An 18,628-nucleotide genomic window follows, 5' to 3' on the forward strand; every position below is an offset into this window, starting at 1 on the left:
TATTTTAAAATGTCATCCATTGGCTGTAAATACTTTATTAATAGAATTTGCAGCAGAAAATCCAAAAAACTGCTTTCTTGGTTTACTAGTTGTAACCTAAATGAGGCTTCATAACTTTGGGCTTTCATGTCTTGGCATGGCTCATGCTCCGTCACTCAATCGTGTCTGACTCTTTGTGACCTTGTGAGCTGTAGCCCACCAAGGTCCTCTGTCCATGGGATTCTCCAGGCAAGAACACTGCAATTCTCCAGGCTTGCCATTTTCTCCTCCAGGGGATCTTCCTAATCCAGGGATTGAACCAAAGTCACCGGTGTCTCCTGCATTGGCAGGTGGGTTCTTTACCACTAGCACCACCTGGGCATGACTAACAGCCATAAATAGACAAAAATACAATTGCCTAAACTCCCCTCGTAGTGATCAACCACAACTGCATTAGTACTGAGTATGCATCTGCAGAGAAAGCTTACAGCTGCATTCAGGTTTTCCTAGTGCTCAAAAGGGACATGAATTTGAGCAAATGCCAGGAGATGGTGAAGGACAGGGAAGCCTGGCGTGCTGCAGTCCATGGGGTCGTGAAGAGTTGGACACGACAGGAAGATTGAACGAACAACAAGTGCTTAAAAGACGGGCAGACATTCAGTGGTGGAATGCTTGAGACATTTGTGATTGTGGTACATCTATTCTTAGACTTCCTGACTATAGGAAAAGAATTTCAGTATAGGAAAAGGCAAAATATGGCCCAGCATTTATGGGGAAAATTATTTGATGTCACTGGTACTAAGGAAATAGCTAGTTGAAATATTAGATGAATGCAATGAAAAAAATCAGTGTTTTGAAGTTTATAACGTTTAGTTTCAAACATTTTGTTATATTTTTCTCTCGAAAGTTGTCAACTGCTGTGGTACCCAAATTTGTGTTAAAATTGTAATATTCTAATATTAGTAAGATGTTCATTGGAGAAAAAGTAAAGATTAATGATAAGCACAAAGAAGAATAAAATACAGAATGCTACGTTCAGAGATAAACCACCTATTTACACCCTCAGCTGTGTATGTAGCCCTTTAAAATGTGGGCTCGTACTGCATATACAGTTCAGTAAGCTTTATCCACAGAATATTTGTCACAATAATTATACTTCCGCAACATTCCTTTTAACAACTGTCTTGTATGGATGGGTCATTCGTCATTTTTTCAGCTAGTCCTCTGTTTTGGACATGTTTTCACTGCTTGACTCTTACAAAAACAGTAACGAGGCACATGCTTCTTCTAGTCCAGGGTGTCTCAGTCTCAGCACAGTTGACATTTGGGGCCACATGAGTCTCTGTTGAGGGGGGCTGTCGTGTATGTTGTAGGATGTCTAGGGTTACCCTGGCCTCTGCCCACTGGATGCCTGTCCCAGCCCCTCCCCTCCAGTTGTGACAAACATGTCCCTAGATATCATCAAATGTCCCCCCACGGGACAAAACCACCCCAAAATGAGAACCACTGCTGTAGACAGATTCTTTAGCTCAGGCTTACTATCTTAGATCAATGACTAGGTATATTTATTTTTTGATGGCTTCATTAAAAAAAAAAAAACAAATACTTTGGCATTAAGTAAATTTCCCCTGGAAAGGTTATACCCCAATAGATACTTCTGGCAGTGTGACAAAGATTTTTCTGTGAAGAATAGAATTAAATTTTTGTCTCAAATGTAAAGATATTCTTTAAAAAATTTTTTCTAAGAGTTGGACACGACTGGGCGACTTCACTTTCACTTTTCATTGTCATGCATTGGAGAAGGAAATGGCAACCCACTCCAGTGTTCTTGCCTGGAGAATCCTACGGACGGCAGAGCCTCGTGGGCTGCCGTCTAAGGAGTCGCACAGAGTCGGACACGGCTGAAGCGATGCAGCAGCAGCAGCAGCAGCAGCATTGGAGTATAGTTGATTTAGAATGTGGTGTTAATTTCTGTTGTATAGCAAAGTGATTCAGTTGTATACATGTATATCCTTTTTCATATTCTTTTCCATTTGGTTTATCACAGGATATTGATTGTAATTCACTGTGCTATGTAATGGTACCTTGTTGTTTATTCATCTACATATCATAGTTTGCTAATCCCAAACTCCCAGTCCATCCCTCCCCACCCCCCTTTCTCCCTTGGTAATCAAGTCTGTTAAAAAGTACTCTTAAGACCGTTACAAAGTCTGTGTTTTCAATATTGACATCCATAGCTTTCTTGCACTAATTTTTGCAGTTCTTTGGAAACTATCTTGTAAAGCCTTTTACTGCAGGTATTTGTGTGTTTTTGTGGACAGCCATCTGCTGGTCTTTCGCTGCAATGACAGTGTCATCAAACTACTTCCAAAAGGAAATTAACAACGGTTCAAAATGACTCAGTTCATGGTACCCGAGTGTACATGTGGAAAGAAAATAATAAAAATAGATTGTCGAATGTGGATGACTCTGCTTAGACACTATTTTATTTAATTTTTGATCTAAATAAAATTTCTGTGAAAACTCCTCACTCTGAAACTTCAGAATAGAAACCAGAAAGAGAAAGAATAAAAACTTGGTCTCGTGTCCACCTATGTTGTGTGGAAAGGAGGCTCCCGCTTTACTGGGATTGCAGGTGAGGATCAGAGCACCTAATGTGTCACCTACATGATAGTAGCCGACACTGCTGGAAATGGACTACCTGTGTGAACATCCATTTGTTTGATCCTCACGTCAACCTTGGATTCATATTCTATATATATGAGAAAGCTGAGCTTAGGTGACCTGCCCAAGGTCACAGGGAAAGCCATTGTCTGAACCCACGCTGTCTAGCTTGAACTCAGAGGCTGCACCTTGGCCACTATCCTGCGCTATTTCTCTCTGTGCATGTGTGCCAAGTAGCTTCAGTTGTGTTCAACTCTGTGTGACCGCGTGGACTGTAGCCCACCAGGCTCCTCTGTCCATGGGATTTCCCAGGCAAGAGTACAGGAGTGGGTTGCCTTGCTCTCCTCCGGCGGACCTTCCCGGCCCAGGGATCGAGCTGGTGTTGTTATGTGTAGCCTGCATTGGCAGGCACCTGGGGAGCCCTGTTTCTCAGTGCACATTAGTCTAATCTTCATCACTAGTAGCGTTAGAGTGTCTGAGAGGTTAAAATCCTCTTGTGTTAAAGAAAGTGACATAGAAGGGCTTTATAGATTTCACTCTAGTTGAGGTCAGAAATTTCATTGGGCTACTAATATGTGTCCATTTTAAGATCAGTTCAGTTCAGTCACTCAGTTGTGACCGACTCTTTGTGACCCCATGGACTGCAGCACGCCAGGCTTCCCTGTCCTTCACCAACTCCGAGAGCTTGCTCAAACTCACGTCCATAGAGCTGGTGATCCTTGGTGATGCCATCCAGCCATCTCATCCTTTGTCGTCTCCTTCTCCTCCTGCCTTCAATCTTTCCCAGCATGGGTCTTTTCCAGTGAGTCAGTTCTTCACATCAGGTGGCCTGGTATTGCAGCTTCAGTTTCAGCATCAATCCTTCCATTGAATATTCAGGACTGACTTCCTTTAGGAAAATTGACTGGTCTGATCTCCTTGTAGAGATCCATTTTAAGGTAGAATCTACATGAAAAAAATTTTTGTGTTGCCATACAGTTGATCTACAATGTTAGTTTCCACTGTATAGCAAAGTGAATAAAATATAATTCATCCCTCCCACCTACTTAGTTTTCTACATCTGTGAGTCTATTTCTGTTTTATAAATCGATTCATTTGTACCTTTTTTAAGATTACGCGTATAAGAAATAATATATGGTAAGTGTCTCTGTCTGACTTACTTCACTCAGTATGACAATCTCTAGGTCCATCCATGTTGCTGCAAATGACATTATTTCATTCCTTTTCATGGCCGAGTGATACTCCATTGTATGATGTACCACATCTTCTGTATCCAAGAATCCTCATTTATTTAAAAACTCTCAATTTTTAGTTTGAAATTCCATAGACAGTCAGTTAACTCTATTTGCTCATTAACATTGGTTCTCAAAGTGAGCAGTGGAAAAGAACCAAGGACACAGGAAAGTCTTTTCACTGACAACTATTCATGTGCAGCCTGCTTCAGGGTTGGTAATTTTCAATCATATTGAACTGCTGAACTCAGGGAATTCTCTGTAGGGGTGGGGCTGAATGCCAGGCCCCCTGAGCCTCAGTACGCCCCTCCCTTTAATCCTCCTGTTCCTAGGCCTGCAGGCCTAGAAATGCTACTGTCCCTTGTTTCAACCTGAAGAATTACTCAGCGCCATTTTCTAGCTTTCACAGGTAACCTGCAGAGGATATCCACAGCCACATCTTGTGATTCCGATGTCCTGCACGGGAGCCAGGGATGTGTTTCTCTTATCAGTTACTTTTTCCCGGGCTTGTGCGTTTCATGTTATATAGAATTCGTACACTTTTTTCTTTGGCTTTGCCAGGTCTTGGTTGCAGCATGTGGAATCTAGTTCCTTGACCAGGGATCTAATCTCGCCCCCCCTCCATTGGGCCCGCAGAGTCTCTGCCACTGGACCACCAGGGAAGTCCCCACAATTTTTAGAAAAGATTTCTACAGCTTGCCTTCCTTTGTGAGAAGATTGGAGCCCCTGGCTCTCACCACGGGTGAATTCTGCCCCATCGCTCCTGTATGGGGACGCCCTCTGATAAGACCCCCATGCTGGCCCTCCCACTTGCAATTCCTATCCTTGTGATCATGCCCTCCTCTTCAGGGAAAGTGCTGGGCTGTCACCCTCCACGAATAGGTTAACTAAGGTGCTGATCCCTGGCCTGCTGGCCCCCAGTCGCTAACTTTGGTAGAGCAGCTGTCCCCACAGGAAACAGTGGATGGAGAGGCGCGTGTGCAGGGAATGAAGGCATCCTGTGGCCAGCAAGGAACTGAGGCTCCCAGTGCAACAGCCCCGAAGCACTGAGATGCTGCCAGTAACCCTGGGTACTGGGAGTCATATTCTCCCTGCAGGAGCCTACAGCTTGAGTGCAGCCTTCACAAGGGACCCTGAGCCTGAGCCTGCCTGGATTCCCGATCCACAGGAAGTGAGATCGCAACGGTATGCTATTTTCATCTGCCCACTGTGTGGCAGCTTTTCTGTTCAGCGACAGATAACATTGTGAATATACAGATTTATTCACTGCTATATTTTAAAATCTGTTACCATTTTTAGATAAGTAAATGTTTTAAAATTTCCCAATTTTTAGTCTCTATTATAACAAATATTGGCTTCCCTGATAGCTCAGTTGATAAAGAATCTGCCTGCAATGCAGGAGACCTGGGTTTGATCCCTAGGTTGGGAAGATTCCCGGCAGAACGGAAAGGCTACCCACTCCAGTATTCTGGCTGGGAGAATTCCCTATAGTTCATGGGGTCGCAAAGAGCTGGACACACCTGAGTGACTTTCACTTTCACTTTTCATAGCCAATATCTGTAGATATAAACCACATAAACAAAAGCTCTTGGGATTTAAGCATATAAAGAGTTCCTAAGACCAAAAAGTTTGAGAATCACTGTTCTAGAACATTTAAATTCCAAAACTGACCCAAGAAAAGAGAGACTGACACAAATCAACTACCATAGAAAGAAAGTATATAGTTAAAAAGTTAAAGTTTATAGTTACCTCTCAAAACAGCATGCATTCTACCAAATCTTTAAGGCACCCATTACCACAGTACTCCATCAACTTTTCTAGGGCATGCAGGAAAAACTTCCAGAGTTGCTACTTTGGCACCACATATTTTTATGAAAAATAAGGACATTTTCCATAACAAAAAAGTTTAGTGAGAAAAGTGGCACTGTTTTTACATTTTTGCAAATCTCTTTAATGTCTGGTGTAATAGAGGAAGAAATATCATATCTGCTTTCTGCATCCAGTCTGTCATAATACTCTGTTTTTGTAGAGGCACAGATATGTAGCTGGTAAAAGGAGGATAACTTTAATTATCTTTTCAGATATTCATGGGCAGTCTTTGATATACCAAAGCTGGATGAGTGGTAGTTTCTTCCATTTTTTTAAGTTTTATTTTATTTCTGTCTTCTGATTCACTGATTTCTGCTTTTATCTCAATTTTTATAACAGTCCCTCAGTTTTTTAATTTTTATCTTTTTGGTCACACCTCGCGCATGTGGGACCTTTGTTCCCTGACTAGGGATTGATCCCGCACCCCCTGCATTGGAAGAGCAGAGTCCTAACCACTGGACTGCCAGGGAAGTCCCAGTGATATTTTCTTAAAGACTAGTTACAGTCGGAATCTGAAACCATATCCCTGACCTTTTTGTACTCTCTTACATTAAAAAAACATCAGTCTCTAGTACCTTGCTGGAGAAGGAAATGGCAACCCATTCCAGTATTCTTGCCTGGAGAATTCCATGGACCGAGGAACCTGGCAGACTACAGTCCACGGGGTGGCCAAGAGTTGGACACGACTGAGCAACTCACACACACACACACACACACACACACTAGTTCCTTGAATGGATCTTTTACATTTACTCATGTATAATTTTGCTACATTGTGCATTGGTCCTTTGGAAAATATTGATTCACTGGCTTATGCGGCTCTTCTAAATGTTTTGATTATATAATATTAAAATGTCACATCTGTTAACATCACTACAGTAAAGTCGTTCTGTATTAGGATGCTGTGAAGTTCATGGTGGCAGCTACAAGTTTTCCAAAGTTCGAATTTTAGCTTGAAGCCCAGATTTTTATTATTGATAATTGACTACTGATTGTCTTCCTTGTTGATGGGCTCACTTCATTCATTCCCCAGGAAATGTCTGCCAAATGCTCCAATTTGAATAACAAGTTTGTCTTTCAATTTTTTTAATATATATTAGAAGTGGGACTGCTGGATCACATGGTAGTTCCTTTTTACATTTTTTTTAGGAACCTCAATACTGTTTCAGTACTCAATAGACGGGACTTCTCTGGTGGTCCAGTAATTAGGAATCTGCCTTGCAATGCAGAGGATGCAAGTTCAATCCCTTGTCGGGGAACTAAGATCCCACATGCTATGAGGCAGTTAAGCCCATGCATAACAGCTAAAGAATCTGCACCTCAGTGAAGATCCTGAGTGTCCTGAGTGCTGCAACTAAGACCCGAAGCAGTCAAATAAATAAATATTGAAAAGAATACTCAGTAGAGACCGCTGCACAGCTTTACAGTCCCACCCATAGTGCACAAGCATTTCAATTTCTCCACATCCTCAACACTTGGTATTTTGGGATATTTTGCTAGTAGTCATCCAAATGGATGTTAGGTGATACTTTGTTTTGGTTTGATTTGCATTTCTATGACGATTAGTGATAACGAGCATCCTTTCATATGCTTTGTATTTCCTCTGGGGGTGTCTGAATTCCTTTGCCCATTTGAAATTCAAGTTATTTTAGTTGTTGAATTGTAGGAGTTTGTCATATATCCTGAATATAACCTGTTATCAGATACACGACTTGCAAATAATTCCTTGCATTCCCTAGGTTGCCTTTTTGCTTTGTTTCCTTTCATGTGCACGTGTTTTGCTTTTGTTTCCTATTCCTTTAGTGTTGTATCCAAATTACTGCCAAGTCCAATATCGTGAAGGTTTCTTTCTATGTTTTCTTCTGGGAATTTTATAGTTTTAGGGTTTATGTTTAGATTTTAATCCATTTTGAGTTAATTTTTACATATAGTATAAGGGTCCCATGTCATTCTTTTGCATGAGGATATCCAGTTCCCAGAATCATTTGGTCAAGAGACAGTCCTTTCCCAACTAAGTGGTCTCAGCACCCTTATCAAAAATCATTTGATGATGTAAGTGAGGGTTATTTCTGGGCTCTTTTATTGTATTCCATTGGTCTATTTCTCTGTCTTTATGCTAGCACCATGAAACTCCAGTACTTTGGCTACCTTATGCGAAGAGTTGACTCATTGGAAAAGACTGATGCTGGGAGGGATTGGGGGCAGGAGGAGAAGGGGATGACCGAGGATGAGATGGCTGGATGGCATCACTGACTCGATGGACATGAGTCTGAGTGGACTCCGGGAGTTGGTGATGGACAGGGAGGCCTGGCGTGCTGCGATACATGGCGTCGCAAAGAGTCAGACAGGACTGAGTGACTGAACTGAACTGAACTGATGCTCTCTTGCTTACTGGGTCTTTGTAGTGTTTTGAAACAGGAAGTGTGAGGCTTTCACATCTGTTCTTCTTCAAAATTGATTTAGTTATCAGAGGTCCCTTGAAATGCCCTATGAATTTAAGGGTGAATTCTTCTATTTCTGAAAAATTCCCATCAAGGTTTTGATAGGGATTATGTTGAATATGTAGATCACTTTGAGTAGTACAGGCATTTTTAACAATAAAGTCTTCCAATCCATGAACATGAGATGTCTTCTATTTATCTATATCTTCTTTAATTTCTTTCAGCAATGTGTTGTAGTTATCAGGGTATAAGTCTTCTATGTTGTTGATTAGATTTATTCCTAAATATTTTATTCTTGTTGATGTATTACAAATGGAGTTGTTCTCTTGATTTTCTTTTCAGATTGTTCATTGTTAATGTATAGAAATGCAAGTGATTTTTGTGACTTTTCATTTTTAAATGAATGTTTATGTTATAAAGAATTTTTAGAAATTTGAAAAAAGAGAAAAGTTTTAAAAAAAGAAGAAAAGAAACATTCATAGTTCCCCAGACAACCAGCCCCAAACAAACAAAACTTCTTTCAGTCTTTTTGCCTGTATATTTTATGAAAAAATGTGTTGATTTTTAAAAGGTAATAATCAAACTAATACAAAGTTTTAGACTTTTCCTCATTCACTTAACGATGTAGTACAAGTATTTTCATATTATCACCACCATCATAACATTTTGAATCAATTGTGTATTGTAATTTATTTAATCATTTTGGATGTTTACCTTGTTTTGAATTTTTCTCCAGAATAAATGGCCCTGAGTGAACATTTTCATTAAAATGCTTATTTCATGTTTTAATTAATATTTGGTAAGATGGATTTCCAGAGACATAATTATTGAATCAGTGAATATAAATGCTTTGGAGAATCTTGATATACATTGCCAAACTGCAAGTACTTTCCAAATTATTGTATCCTATACTGTCACCAGCAATGCATGGAAGATCCTGTTTTACCACAATTTCATTAGCAGTAAGGATTTTGTACATGTATATATTTTTAAGACACTGTATTTTTAATTTGCAGTTCTTCAGTACTTGTGAGATATTTTCCTTTTTTAATATTTGTGTCATAAATGTATTTTCTTTATTATGAATTGACTTTTCAAGATTTTTTTCTGTTTCCCTATTAGGGCATAATAATTTTTTAGTTTTATTTTTGTGTGTTCTTTATATAAAAAAAAAAATTAACCTTTTTTCCCCAGTCACATTTTGGCTAAATATTTTTCTCAGTCCCTTGTTAATATTTTATTTATTCACATTTTAATATCCAGAAGTTATAATTTTTATATAATTAAACAATCTCCTTTATACATTTTTTTTCACTGCTTTTATAAAAACTTGGAAATCTCCTCCTCCTGCAAATTTGTATTAACTATTAGATTCTATTTTCCTCCAGTTTTACAGATGCTCTCTAATCCATCTGGAAATGATTTTGGTATGTGGTATGTAAAGTATTTATTAAAAAAAAAAAATATATATATATATATAGTTTTAGTAAAACTGTTGGTGGAAGGCTAAAAGCTCCCTGAAAACAAGAAGCATGATTGATTCACTCTTTGGTTTCCTCGACTTTCCCAGACGGTACAATCACCAAACATGGCTACAGTCAGGAGAGATGGGTACCCTCTTCCCTCTGCTGGGGACACTGCCTGCCTGTCCTGTGAGTGTCCTGACATCTCCACAGGCTGCTGCCCTCTGTCCTTTGAGGACTTTCCACTTGGCAGGCAGGGAGAAGCGCACCCCAGCAGTGAGCCAGCAGCGCCCCCTGGCGCCTCCTTCCTTCCAGTATTCTCATCTTGACTCCACATAAAGCCTCTACCGGCTTCAGGGGCAAATTCCTGGAAGGAGCCTCAAAACAGCTTTCTCCTCCTTCTCTAGAGCAACACTGATATCCTCTTCAGGGTAAATTTATTTTCCATTTGAACAGTTCCTCCCCAATTAAAGAGAACTCATTTTTTCCTGGTTGCAGTTGTGTCCTTTTGATGGGGGGAGAGTCAGAGAGATTGTGGGGGGGGGGGGCCAACTATTAATAACAGCCCCAATTTCTTAGTGGTCTCTTCCATGAGGCCTTTGAGCCTCTGTATGGGCTTCCCTGGTGGCTCAGCTGGTAAAGAATCTGCCTGCAATGTGGGAGACTTGGATTCGATCCCTGGGTTGGAGAATTCCATGGACTGTATAGTCCACTGGGTCACAGAGTCTGACATGACTGAGTGACTTTCACTTTCAGTTTCACAAATAAAACACCAGTCATGGGGGTCCCTCTACTCATCAGGTACCTGCCGGGTTGTGAGTTCCAAATAAAGATCTGACTCTGGGACCCTCTTCAGAGAATTAGGAGGAAAAAAAAACTTCTTTAAAATTAGATTTTTGTTGCCTAAAGAGAAATCTGTAAAATATGGAGAGTGGGAAGAATGCTGATAAATGTAATCTAAAAGTTGTCCTCAAATCTAATTAAAATCGATATTGGATAGTAGACGTGTTGTTGTTTGGATGCTGAGTCATGTCCGACTCTTTGTGACCCCCATGGACTGTAGCCTGCCAGGCTCTTCTGTCCATGGGATTACCCAGGTAAAAATGCAGGAGTGGGTTGCCATTGCCTTCTCCAGGGGATCTTCCCGACCCAGGGATGAAACCCGCATCTCCTGCACTGACAAGCAGATTCTTTACCACTGAGCCACCAGAGGAATCCACGATAGCAGGAAATTCAGAAATAATTGTGGAAAGAAACATTCCAGGAGACAGTGAGTGATGGTCACATGATCTACCCAGAGTAGACGAGCGTGACCCTTGTCATGACATTCGCTTGAGAAATAGGGGAGAAAACAGGTTATTTTTTCTGTCTTTAAAAAAGATTCTTATTCTCCATCTTGTGGCAGAATTGAAATTTCTTAAGGACTTCACAATTACTCACTGTTTGACAAATATTCGGTCAGACGGACAGTACAGTGTGTTCTAATATGATTTACCGTTCCGAAAAGGGGCAAGGTCTACTTCCAGTTCTGAAGCCAGGGAGACTCTGTAACTCGACTCCTCTGTAAGAGGACTGGCTTCTGGCATTGGTTGCCATTATTCTGTCAAGGTTTTTTTCTTTCTCCTTTCCCTTTAAATTTCTTCTGGCTGCACTCTATTATTCCATAGACCTTTAGGTTTTCCCTTTTTGTAATCTGATGCCCTATCCAGCAGTGTTCAGGAAGCTGTCTTGCTTTAGTTCAGTCCTTCTCGGCTGCTTCTGCTTTCCTTAGCTGAATGGGTGGCTTGTGTTTTTCTTTTAGTCTTTTGGGGATGACTGTCCTGTTTTATTACTCTATTATAAAGAAAGTATGTGAGTTGATACACATGTATCAGCATAATCAAAAAATATTTAGTTCAATCACTTTGATATTGTTTGTTTCTTAAAATTCTTTTCATAGAAAAACCACATTAAAATATGTCCCTATCATACTTACCTGGCAGGAGAGAGAACCATGATCAGGAAGGTGGTTTTCCCAGGGTGCGGCTCACCCATTGCACTCCTGATGTGCTGACCTCTGTGACTTTCCCAAATGTGGGAATCTCGACCACATAATTTGTGGTAGTAGGGGACTGTGTTCACTCTATCCCCTAAAAAAAAAAAAAGTCCCTATCGTCCATCTTCTCCTAAGACCTAGCCACACACTCAATTTTTTTTTATTTTTGAATTTCGTCTTGATTTTCATCAGTTATACATGCACATCAAAGAGTCAAATAGTTGCACTAGAATTATTACCACCACCCACCCCACCCCCAAATCCCTCTAGGATGTCACACAAACTCTTAGCCTCTCCCAACCACTTTTAACTTTTTGCTATCAGTTTTGTTGTTTAAGTCAGCACCTCTAAATAGTGTGCTTATGTAGACTCTTCTTGATTTGTTTAGTTTCAGTTATTGTTTAGTGACTTCTCTCTTTGGAAACTTAGGATCACTCCTGTTCCTGTTCTCTATAGTCATCATTCTTTCTCCATTCTTCCTTTCATCATTTTTATGTTATAGCTCTGATTAGATCAACATACTGTATTACCTCATTGGAACTCTACAAGGCTATTTTGAACTGAATCATTTCTTATGAAAACTGGCTTTTCTTGTGTTGCCCAATATTTCATGCCCCCTAAAGGCTAATAAACTTTCTGTTTTATTTGCTTTGTTTTCTCTGTACTCATCATTAAGTTAAATCCAGACTCTCTTCAAATTATGGAAGTATTCTTTCAGTCCATTCAAACACGGATATTCATTTACTTTATCATCTTTGAGTCTTCAGACCTGCTCCAGGCTGCTTGTGATCTTTACTCACCATCAGCTTTGCCCTTTGTCTCTGTATTGTACTGATTTCCTGGATCCTATGTTTTCTTTTTCTTCTTCTTTGGTTTATATACTCGCTTTTGGTGGAGTAAACCCTCAAGTAGTTTCCTGAGAAAAGGTGCACAGAAGTCAAATTGTGAGATCTTGCGTGTGTGAAGAGGCCTTTGGTCAGCTTGTCCATTCAGTTGATTGTTTGGCTGGGTATAGAATGCTACGTTGGAAATGATTTTCCCTCAGAATTTTGTAAGTAGTAGCCTCCATTATCTTTCAGGATTCTTATCTTTGGTATGTGATCTGGATTTTAAATAAAATTCCTGGAGGTTTTCAGGACTTTCTCATTGGCCCTACTGTTCCAAAATCTTATGGTGATATGCCTTCTTGTAGTGTGTTTTCATTCATTGTCTGGGAAATCATCTTTTCAATCTGGAAGGTTTTGTTTTCTAAATTGTTGATACTTTTATCCTATTTTCCATGTTTTTCTCTTTCTAGAACTTCTAAAATTTGGATATTAGTCTTCCCAGACTGAGCCTCCCATTGCCTTGTCTTACTATTTTCAATGTATTTTGCTTTTCTCCTGGTTTCTGAGAAATTCATTTATCTTTATATATCAATTTTCCTAATTAATTTTAATTTATTACCATAGCTTTAACTTCAAAGCTCTCTATACTAGGTTAAAAATTTTTTTTTCTAGTTAAAAAAAAAAAAAAAACCTTGTTTTTTTCAACCAATAGTGCCTTTTATATAGGTCTCTAAAGATAAATTTTTTTCTTCTTTCATATTAAAGGATTTTTTATAAAAGAAATAAACTGAGCTGTCTGCTCCCATTTAATGCATGCATGCTCAGTTGCTAAGTTGTGTTCAACTCTTTGCAACCCCATGAACTGTAGCCCACCAGGCTCCTCTAACTGTGGAATTTTCCAGGCAAGAATACTGGAGTGGGTTGCCATTTCCTTCTCCAGGGGATCTTCCCAACTCAGGGAGTGAACCTGCATCTGCTGCATTGGCAGGTGGATTCTTCACCACTGAGCCACCAGGGAAGCCCCAAGTATACTCTATATCTGCCTCCTCTGTCAGCACTGGGCACCATACTATTTTTCTCAGATAGCTGTTTCCCTTTAAAAACCATCCCCAATGATGCTGTCCTAATGTTGTAGCAAGTAATGCCTCCAACAGCAATTTTCTTGGTTGACTTCTGTGAATTAGATTAAATACATTTAAACATTTGAAATCATGAAGCTAAGAGCAGGGTATTCCCTGAGTGAAGTAGAATGGTTAAGGACATGGGTTCTGGCCCATCACTTAGCTGTGTGACCCTGGGAAAGTTTTTCATTTCTCTGTGTTTATTAGGGGGCTTCTGTGCCTGTCTTGTGTTTCCTGACCCCATACCCAGTGACCCTCTCAGTTAACTGCTTTCCGAGCTCAGCAGTGGGTAGACCCTCCTCAACACTCTCTGTTGTCTTTTGCTCTCTCATAACTCTTGTAAGCTTAGCTCTGTGTGATCTCACCCCTATTATCAGGAGTTTCATCCTCAACTTGTGCCCTCTACATGGCCACCTGCTCTTCAGAGCATGCATTTTTGCAAAGTCTTTCAGGTATCTACCATGACAAGGTCCTCCCCTGAGCCACCCGCCATGGCTCGCTGCTTTCTTTCCTGGCAAGCTCTTCCAGTCATTAGGCATCACTGCTGACATTTGGAGTCTATACATTTTCTCTGTCTTTTAGTGTTCCTGACCGTGGGGTTTACAAGGTCCCTCATGTATGGATGTGAGAGTTGGACTGTGAAGAAAGCTGAGCGCCGAAGAATTGATGCTTTTGAACTGTGGTGTTGGAGAAGACTCTTGCGAGTTGCTTGGACTACAAGGAGATCCAACCAGTCCATTCTGAAGGAGATCAGCCCTGGGATTTCTTTGGAAGGAATGATGCTAAAGCTGAAACTCCAGTACTTTGGACACCTCATGTGAAGAGTTGACTCATTGGAAAAGACTCTGATGCTGGGAGGGATTGGGGGCAGGAGGAGAACGGGACGACAGAGGATGAGATGGCTGGATGGCATCACTGACTCGATGGACGTGAGTCTGAGTGAACTCCAGGAGTTAGTGATGGACAGGGAGGCCTGGTGTGCTGCGATTCATGGGGTCGCAAAGAGTCGGACACGACTGAGCGCCCCTTTTCTCTGTGTCACTCTATGTGGTTCCCAGGAGCAGGGAAGATGTTTGGATCTGAGCTGTGGCCATGTTCATTTGGGGAACTGAATTCCAGAATTTATTTAAAAATGCTTTTAACAGGTATCTTTCCATGGCTTGTCTGAAATAAGGTATTTCAGCATAGTTCAAATCTTGTTTTAACACATCTGGCATAACAAACTGATCCTCTGTAATTTCTTCAATCCACTGTATTTTAAACATGCCAAGCATGAACTCCTGTTGCTACCATGCACAGAGGGAAGCTTTTGTTGGTATGGGTCTGTGGCTGGTTTGTCCCCAGCTTTGTAGACAGAGCCCACAGCACTGGACCAATACCATGCAGTTGTAGACAGCTTCTTTTTGCTTCCCTGGAGAATAGTTCTAACTTATCACCTCACTCTGTGGACCCCCTACTCTCAATCTCTCTTAACAGAAGAAAGTGGAAGTCCACGGATGTGAACCTCCCCAGTCCCTCTTCCTCCTGCTTAAAGTCTCATCTGTGGTGGCAGTTGTCCTGCCCTCTGCCCACATCCAGAAAGAGACATTCTTCCTCTCCAAGGCCACAGTCTCTTTCCTCTGGCATTCCTTTTCATTTCTTCCACAAGTTCTTAAAATCTCACTGGTCATCACTGTCTCCTCTTGCTTCTTTCACAGATAAACTCACTTATCTTATCCTAAAAGTAAACTCAACCAAACCAGCAATCGCAAAACACTTCTGTGCATCTCACCCTTTCTAAAGGTTTCTGCTTCTCCCTTCTGCCTCAACAATCCAAGCATAGCTTCTATATCAAGCTGTTGCTCAAAGTGGTGTTGTTAAAGGCAAGTCAACTTTGTCCTAATGACCTGATCCAGTCACTTCATTCTTTAAAGACCAAGCACAGCTCCTACGTCATAGAGACATCACTTTGCTGACAAAGGTCCATATAGTCACAGCTATGGTTTTCCCATTAGTCATGTATGGGTGTAAAAGTTGGACCATAAAGAAGACTGAGCACCAAAGAATTGATGCTATTGAACTGTGGTGTTGGAGAAGACTCTTGAGAGTCCTTTGGACTGCAAGGAGATCAAACCAGGCAATCCTAAAGGAAATCAACTCTGAATATTTATTAGAAGGACTGATGCTGAAGCTCCAATACGTTGGCCATCTGATGCAAAGAGCCAACTCATTGGAAAAGACCCTGATGCTGGGAAAGACTGAGGGCAAGAGGAGAAGGAGGTGGCAGAGGATGAGATGGTTGGATAGCATCACTGACTCAGTGGACATGAGTTTGAGTGAACTCTGGGAGATAGTGAAGGACAGGGAAGACTGGCATGCTGCAGTCCATGGGATCGCAAAGAGCTGAACCCAACTTAGCTACTGAACAGCAGTAGCTCCTACCTAAAGCCCTTGCTGAAAGTGTTATCGCTGAACAGAAGTCAACTTTGTCCTAAAAACTGGGTTCACTCACCTCATTGTTTTAAATCCATCTACCAGCAACCATGGCCTTGATTTCTAGGATGGGAATCTGGTTTTCCTTGTCTGCTTTCCTCCATCCCAATGTTAAATTTTACTATTCCTCAAGGTTATTATTTCTTCTCACATCATGTAATCTTTCCTTGTTGTCTCATGCAGATAACTGGAAAAGGGACCCAGTTCAGAAATATTTTAGCAAAATTATAGAAGTTCAAAATATCACAAGAAATCATTTAACATATTATTCCTACAAAACTAAATTTATCTCAATTCTAGAGTTTTATGTGTGAAGGTCATTAGAAACAAGTAGGTTTTGGAGGAGGAAGGAAAAATTAATCTTTTTTTTTAAATGTTTTCACTTATTTAATATGAGAACAAAATTAACTGTTGGTAGTTTAAATTTAGGTGGTGGGTATGGAGCATGTTATTTGAGTATCAAGAATTTTGGCATTTTCTAATTCAGTTCTGCTTTGGAAAACCTGGTTTTACAAATAACAAATTTGAAAAAGTGCAGTACCATGAAACTGTTAAAGTAAGCACAGTAACCCTGTAAGGAGATAAGGTAGGTCCTGAAACCACCAGGGGGCTTCTCTGGTGGCTCAGTGGTAAAGAATCTAGCTGCCAATGCAGGAGACCCTGATTCCATCCCTGGGTCCGGAAGATCAGGAAGATCCCCTGGAGGAGGAAATGACTACCCACTCCAGTATTCTTGCCTGGGAAATCCCATGGATAGGGGAGCCTGGTGGCCTACAGCCCATGGGGTCAGCAAAGAGTCAGACACTAGTTAGGGACTCAACAACAACAGCAAATACAAACAATAGCCATTTTAATGAAAACAACAAGAGTAATGAGCTGCTGTCCTCTTTGTTGGGGTTGCAGACAACTATTTTTTTTTTTTACAATTTATTCAGGAATACCTGTTACTGCCTGGAGGAGGGCATGGCAACCCACTCTCCTATTCTTGCCTGGAGAAGCCCATGGACAGAGGAACCTGGCTGGCTGTAGTCCATGAGGTAGCAAAAGAGTCGGACAAGACTTAGCGACTAAATAACGACAAAGAGCACCACTACCGCTCTGCGGTTTGTCTTAGAAAAAGCATTCGAGATAAAGGGAGTTTTTAAGGGACTTTATTTTCTAAAAATCCATCCTACCTATATGATTTTTTCCCCCGCTAAATGTTCACTTCATTAAAAACGATCAGAAACAAAGACACTTATTTGGATCCAGTCTCAAGTCCTCCCAGCTCCTCTTTCAGAGCGTGGAGGTCCCCCAAGAGAAGTTCGGCGCTCGGCCTCTCGGGAGCAAGGGCCGCCCAGCAACGCTGGACGATGCCCGCCAGCGTCTTCCTGGGGACCGAGTCGGTGAAGACTGGTGCCCGGAGGGCGGGCCGGAGGTGGTAGGCCACCACGGCATAGAGCACGTGCTGCCGCTCCCCCGAGAAGGGCGCCTCCCGCGTGCTCATCTGCCAAAGGGTGATGGCGAAGGAGTAGATGTCGGCCTTGGGTGTAACAGGCTCTCCTTTGAGGAGCTCCGGGGCTCGGTGAGTGTAGGTGCCGCCCAGGTGGTGAGGCGTCCACGGGCTCCGCAGGTCTTCCAGCCTCACGGAGCAGCCGAAGTCCCCGATCTTGCAGACATCCTGCTCACTGATGAGGATGTTGGCCGGTTTGAGGTCCAAGTGCACAATGCTTTGCGCGTGGAGGAACAGCAGGCCGCTGACCACGTCTAGGGAGTACTTTAGACACCTCTCCAAGCCCAGCTGCGCGCTGGAGTCCCCGGGGCAGCCGGTGGGGCCGTAGATGACCTGGTGCAAGGTGATGTTGCCCCCGAACTCCATGATGACAGTCCCCAGGCTGTCGAAACCCGGTGGCGGGCGCGTGCTGGCCGCCACCACGCGCACGATGTTAGCATGGCGCAGCCGGGCCGCGTTGAGCTCGGCCCAGAAGCTGCGCCTTGACGCCCGCGGGTTCTTGGAGCACCGGCTCACCTGCTTGACGGCTACGCGCACACCGTGGTAGGTGGCCTCGTACACTGAGCCGAAGCCCCCCGCGCCCAGCCTCCGTAGCAGACACACCTGCTCCCAGTCGATGGAGCACCAGGCCAGCCGGCGCCGGAGGCGCGGGGCCCGCGGCAAGATGCCCCCCAAGAGCTCGCAGGGGCTGCTGCAGGGCCGCGAGTCCCCTGACCACGGCGAGAGGTCGCCGGGCAGGTGAGGGCGCCGCGGGAGGGGCGAGGGCATCTCTTCTGCAGCGCAGGTGAGCCGGCCTGGAAGAGGGGACCCCGTCGGCCTGCAGGCATCACTGGCTGCTGCCCCTCCGCTCCGCCCCGTTGTTTGTCTCCTCTGCCTTCATCTTCCCCAAAGGAGCCACATCTGTGCGGTTCCTTAGCGAGGACTTTTATCAGCTGAGGAAACCATGTGAGCGCAGGCAGCACCGCAACCCCATTCAGATAAAGGCATTTCCCTTGGGCACTTAGAGTGAATTCTTATAAAACAAGCCCTGGAA

General features: G+C 42.4%; 1 protein-coding gene and 1 non-coding gene across 2 annotated transcripts; one reads left to right on the plus strand and one right to left on the minus strand.

Moving 5' to 3' along the window:
* Positions 1-11,615: 11,615 nt before the first annotated feature.
* On the plus strand, positions 11,616-11,780 carry LOC128059675 (U1 spliceosomal RNA). The gene has a single exon (XR_008200606.1). It is a non-coding gene; the product is annotated as a U1 spliceosomal RNA (small nuclear RNA).
* A 5,560-nt stretch (positions 11,781-17,340) lies between these two features.
* On the minus strand, positions 17,341-18,363 carry MOS (MOS proto-oncogene, serine/threonine kinase). The gene has a single exon (XM_052652061.1). The coding sequence runs from the start codon at positions 18,361-18,363 to the stop codon at positions 17,341-17,343; it is 1,023 nt and encodes a 340-aa protein (XP_052508021.1).
* Positions 18,364-18,628: the final 265 nt, after the last annotated feature.

Source organism: Budorcas taxicolor, chromosome 14 (genome assembly GCF_023091745.1).
Source record: "Budorcas taxicolor isolate Tak-1 chromosome 14, Takin1.1, whole genome shotgun sequence".
Taxonomy (NCBI): domain Eukaryota; kingdom Metazoa; phylum Chordata; class Mammalia; order Artiodactyla; family Bovidae; genus Budorcas; species Budorcas taxicolor.

What these genes read in the sequence shown, in the direction of transcription:
- MOS (XM_052652061.1), bottom strand. Translation starts at nt 18,363, where the DNA reads ATGCCCTCGCCCCTCCCGCGGCGCCCTCACCTGCCCGGCGACCTCTCG.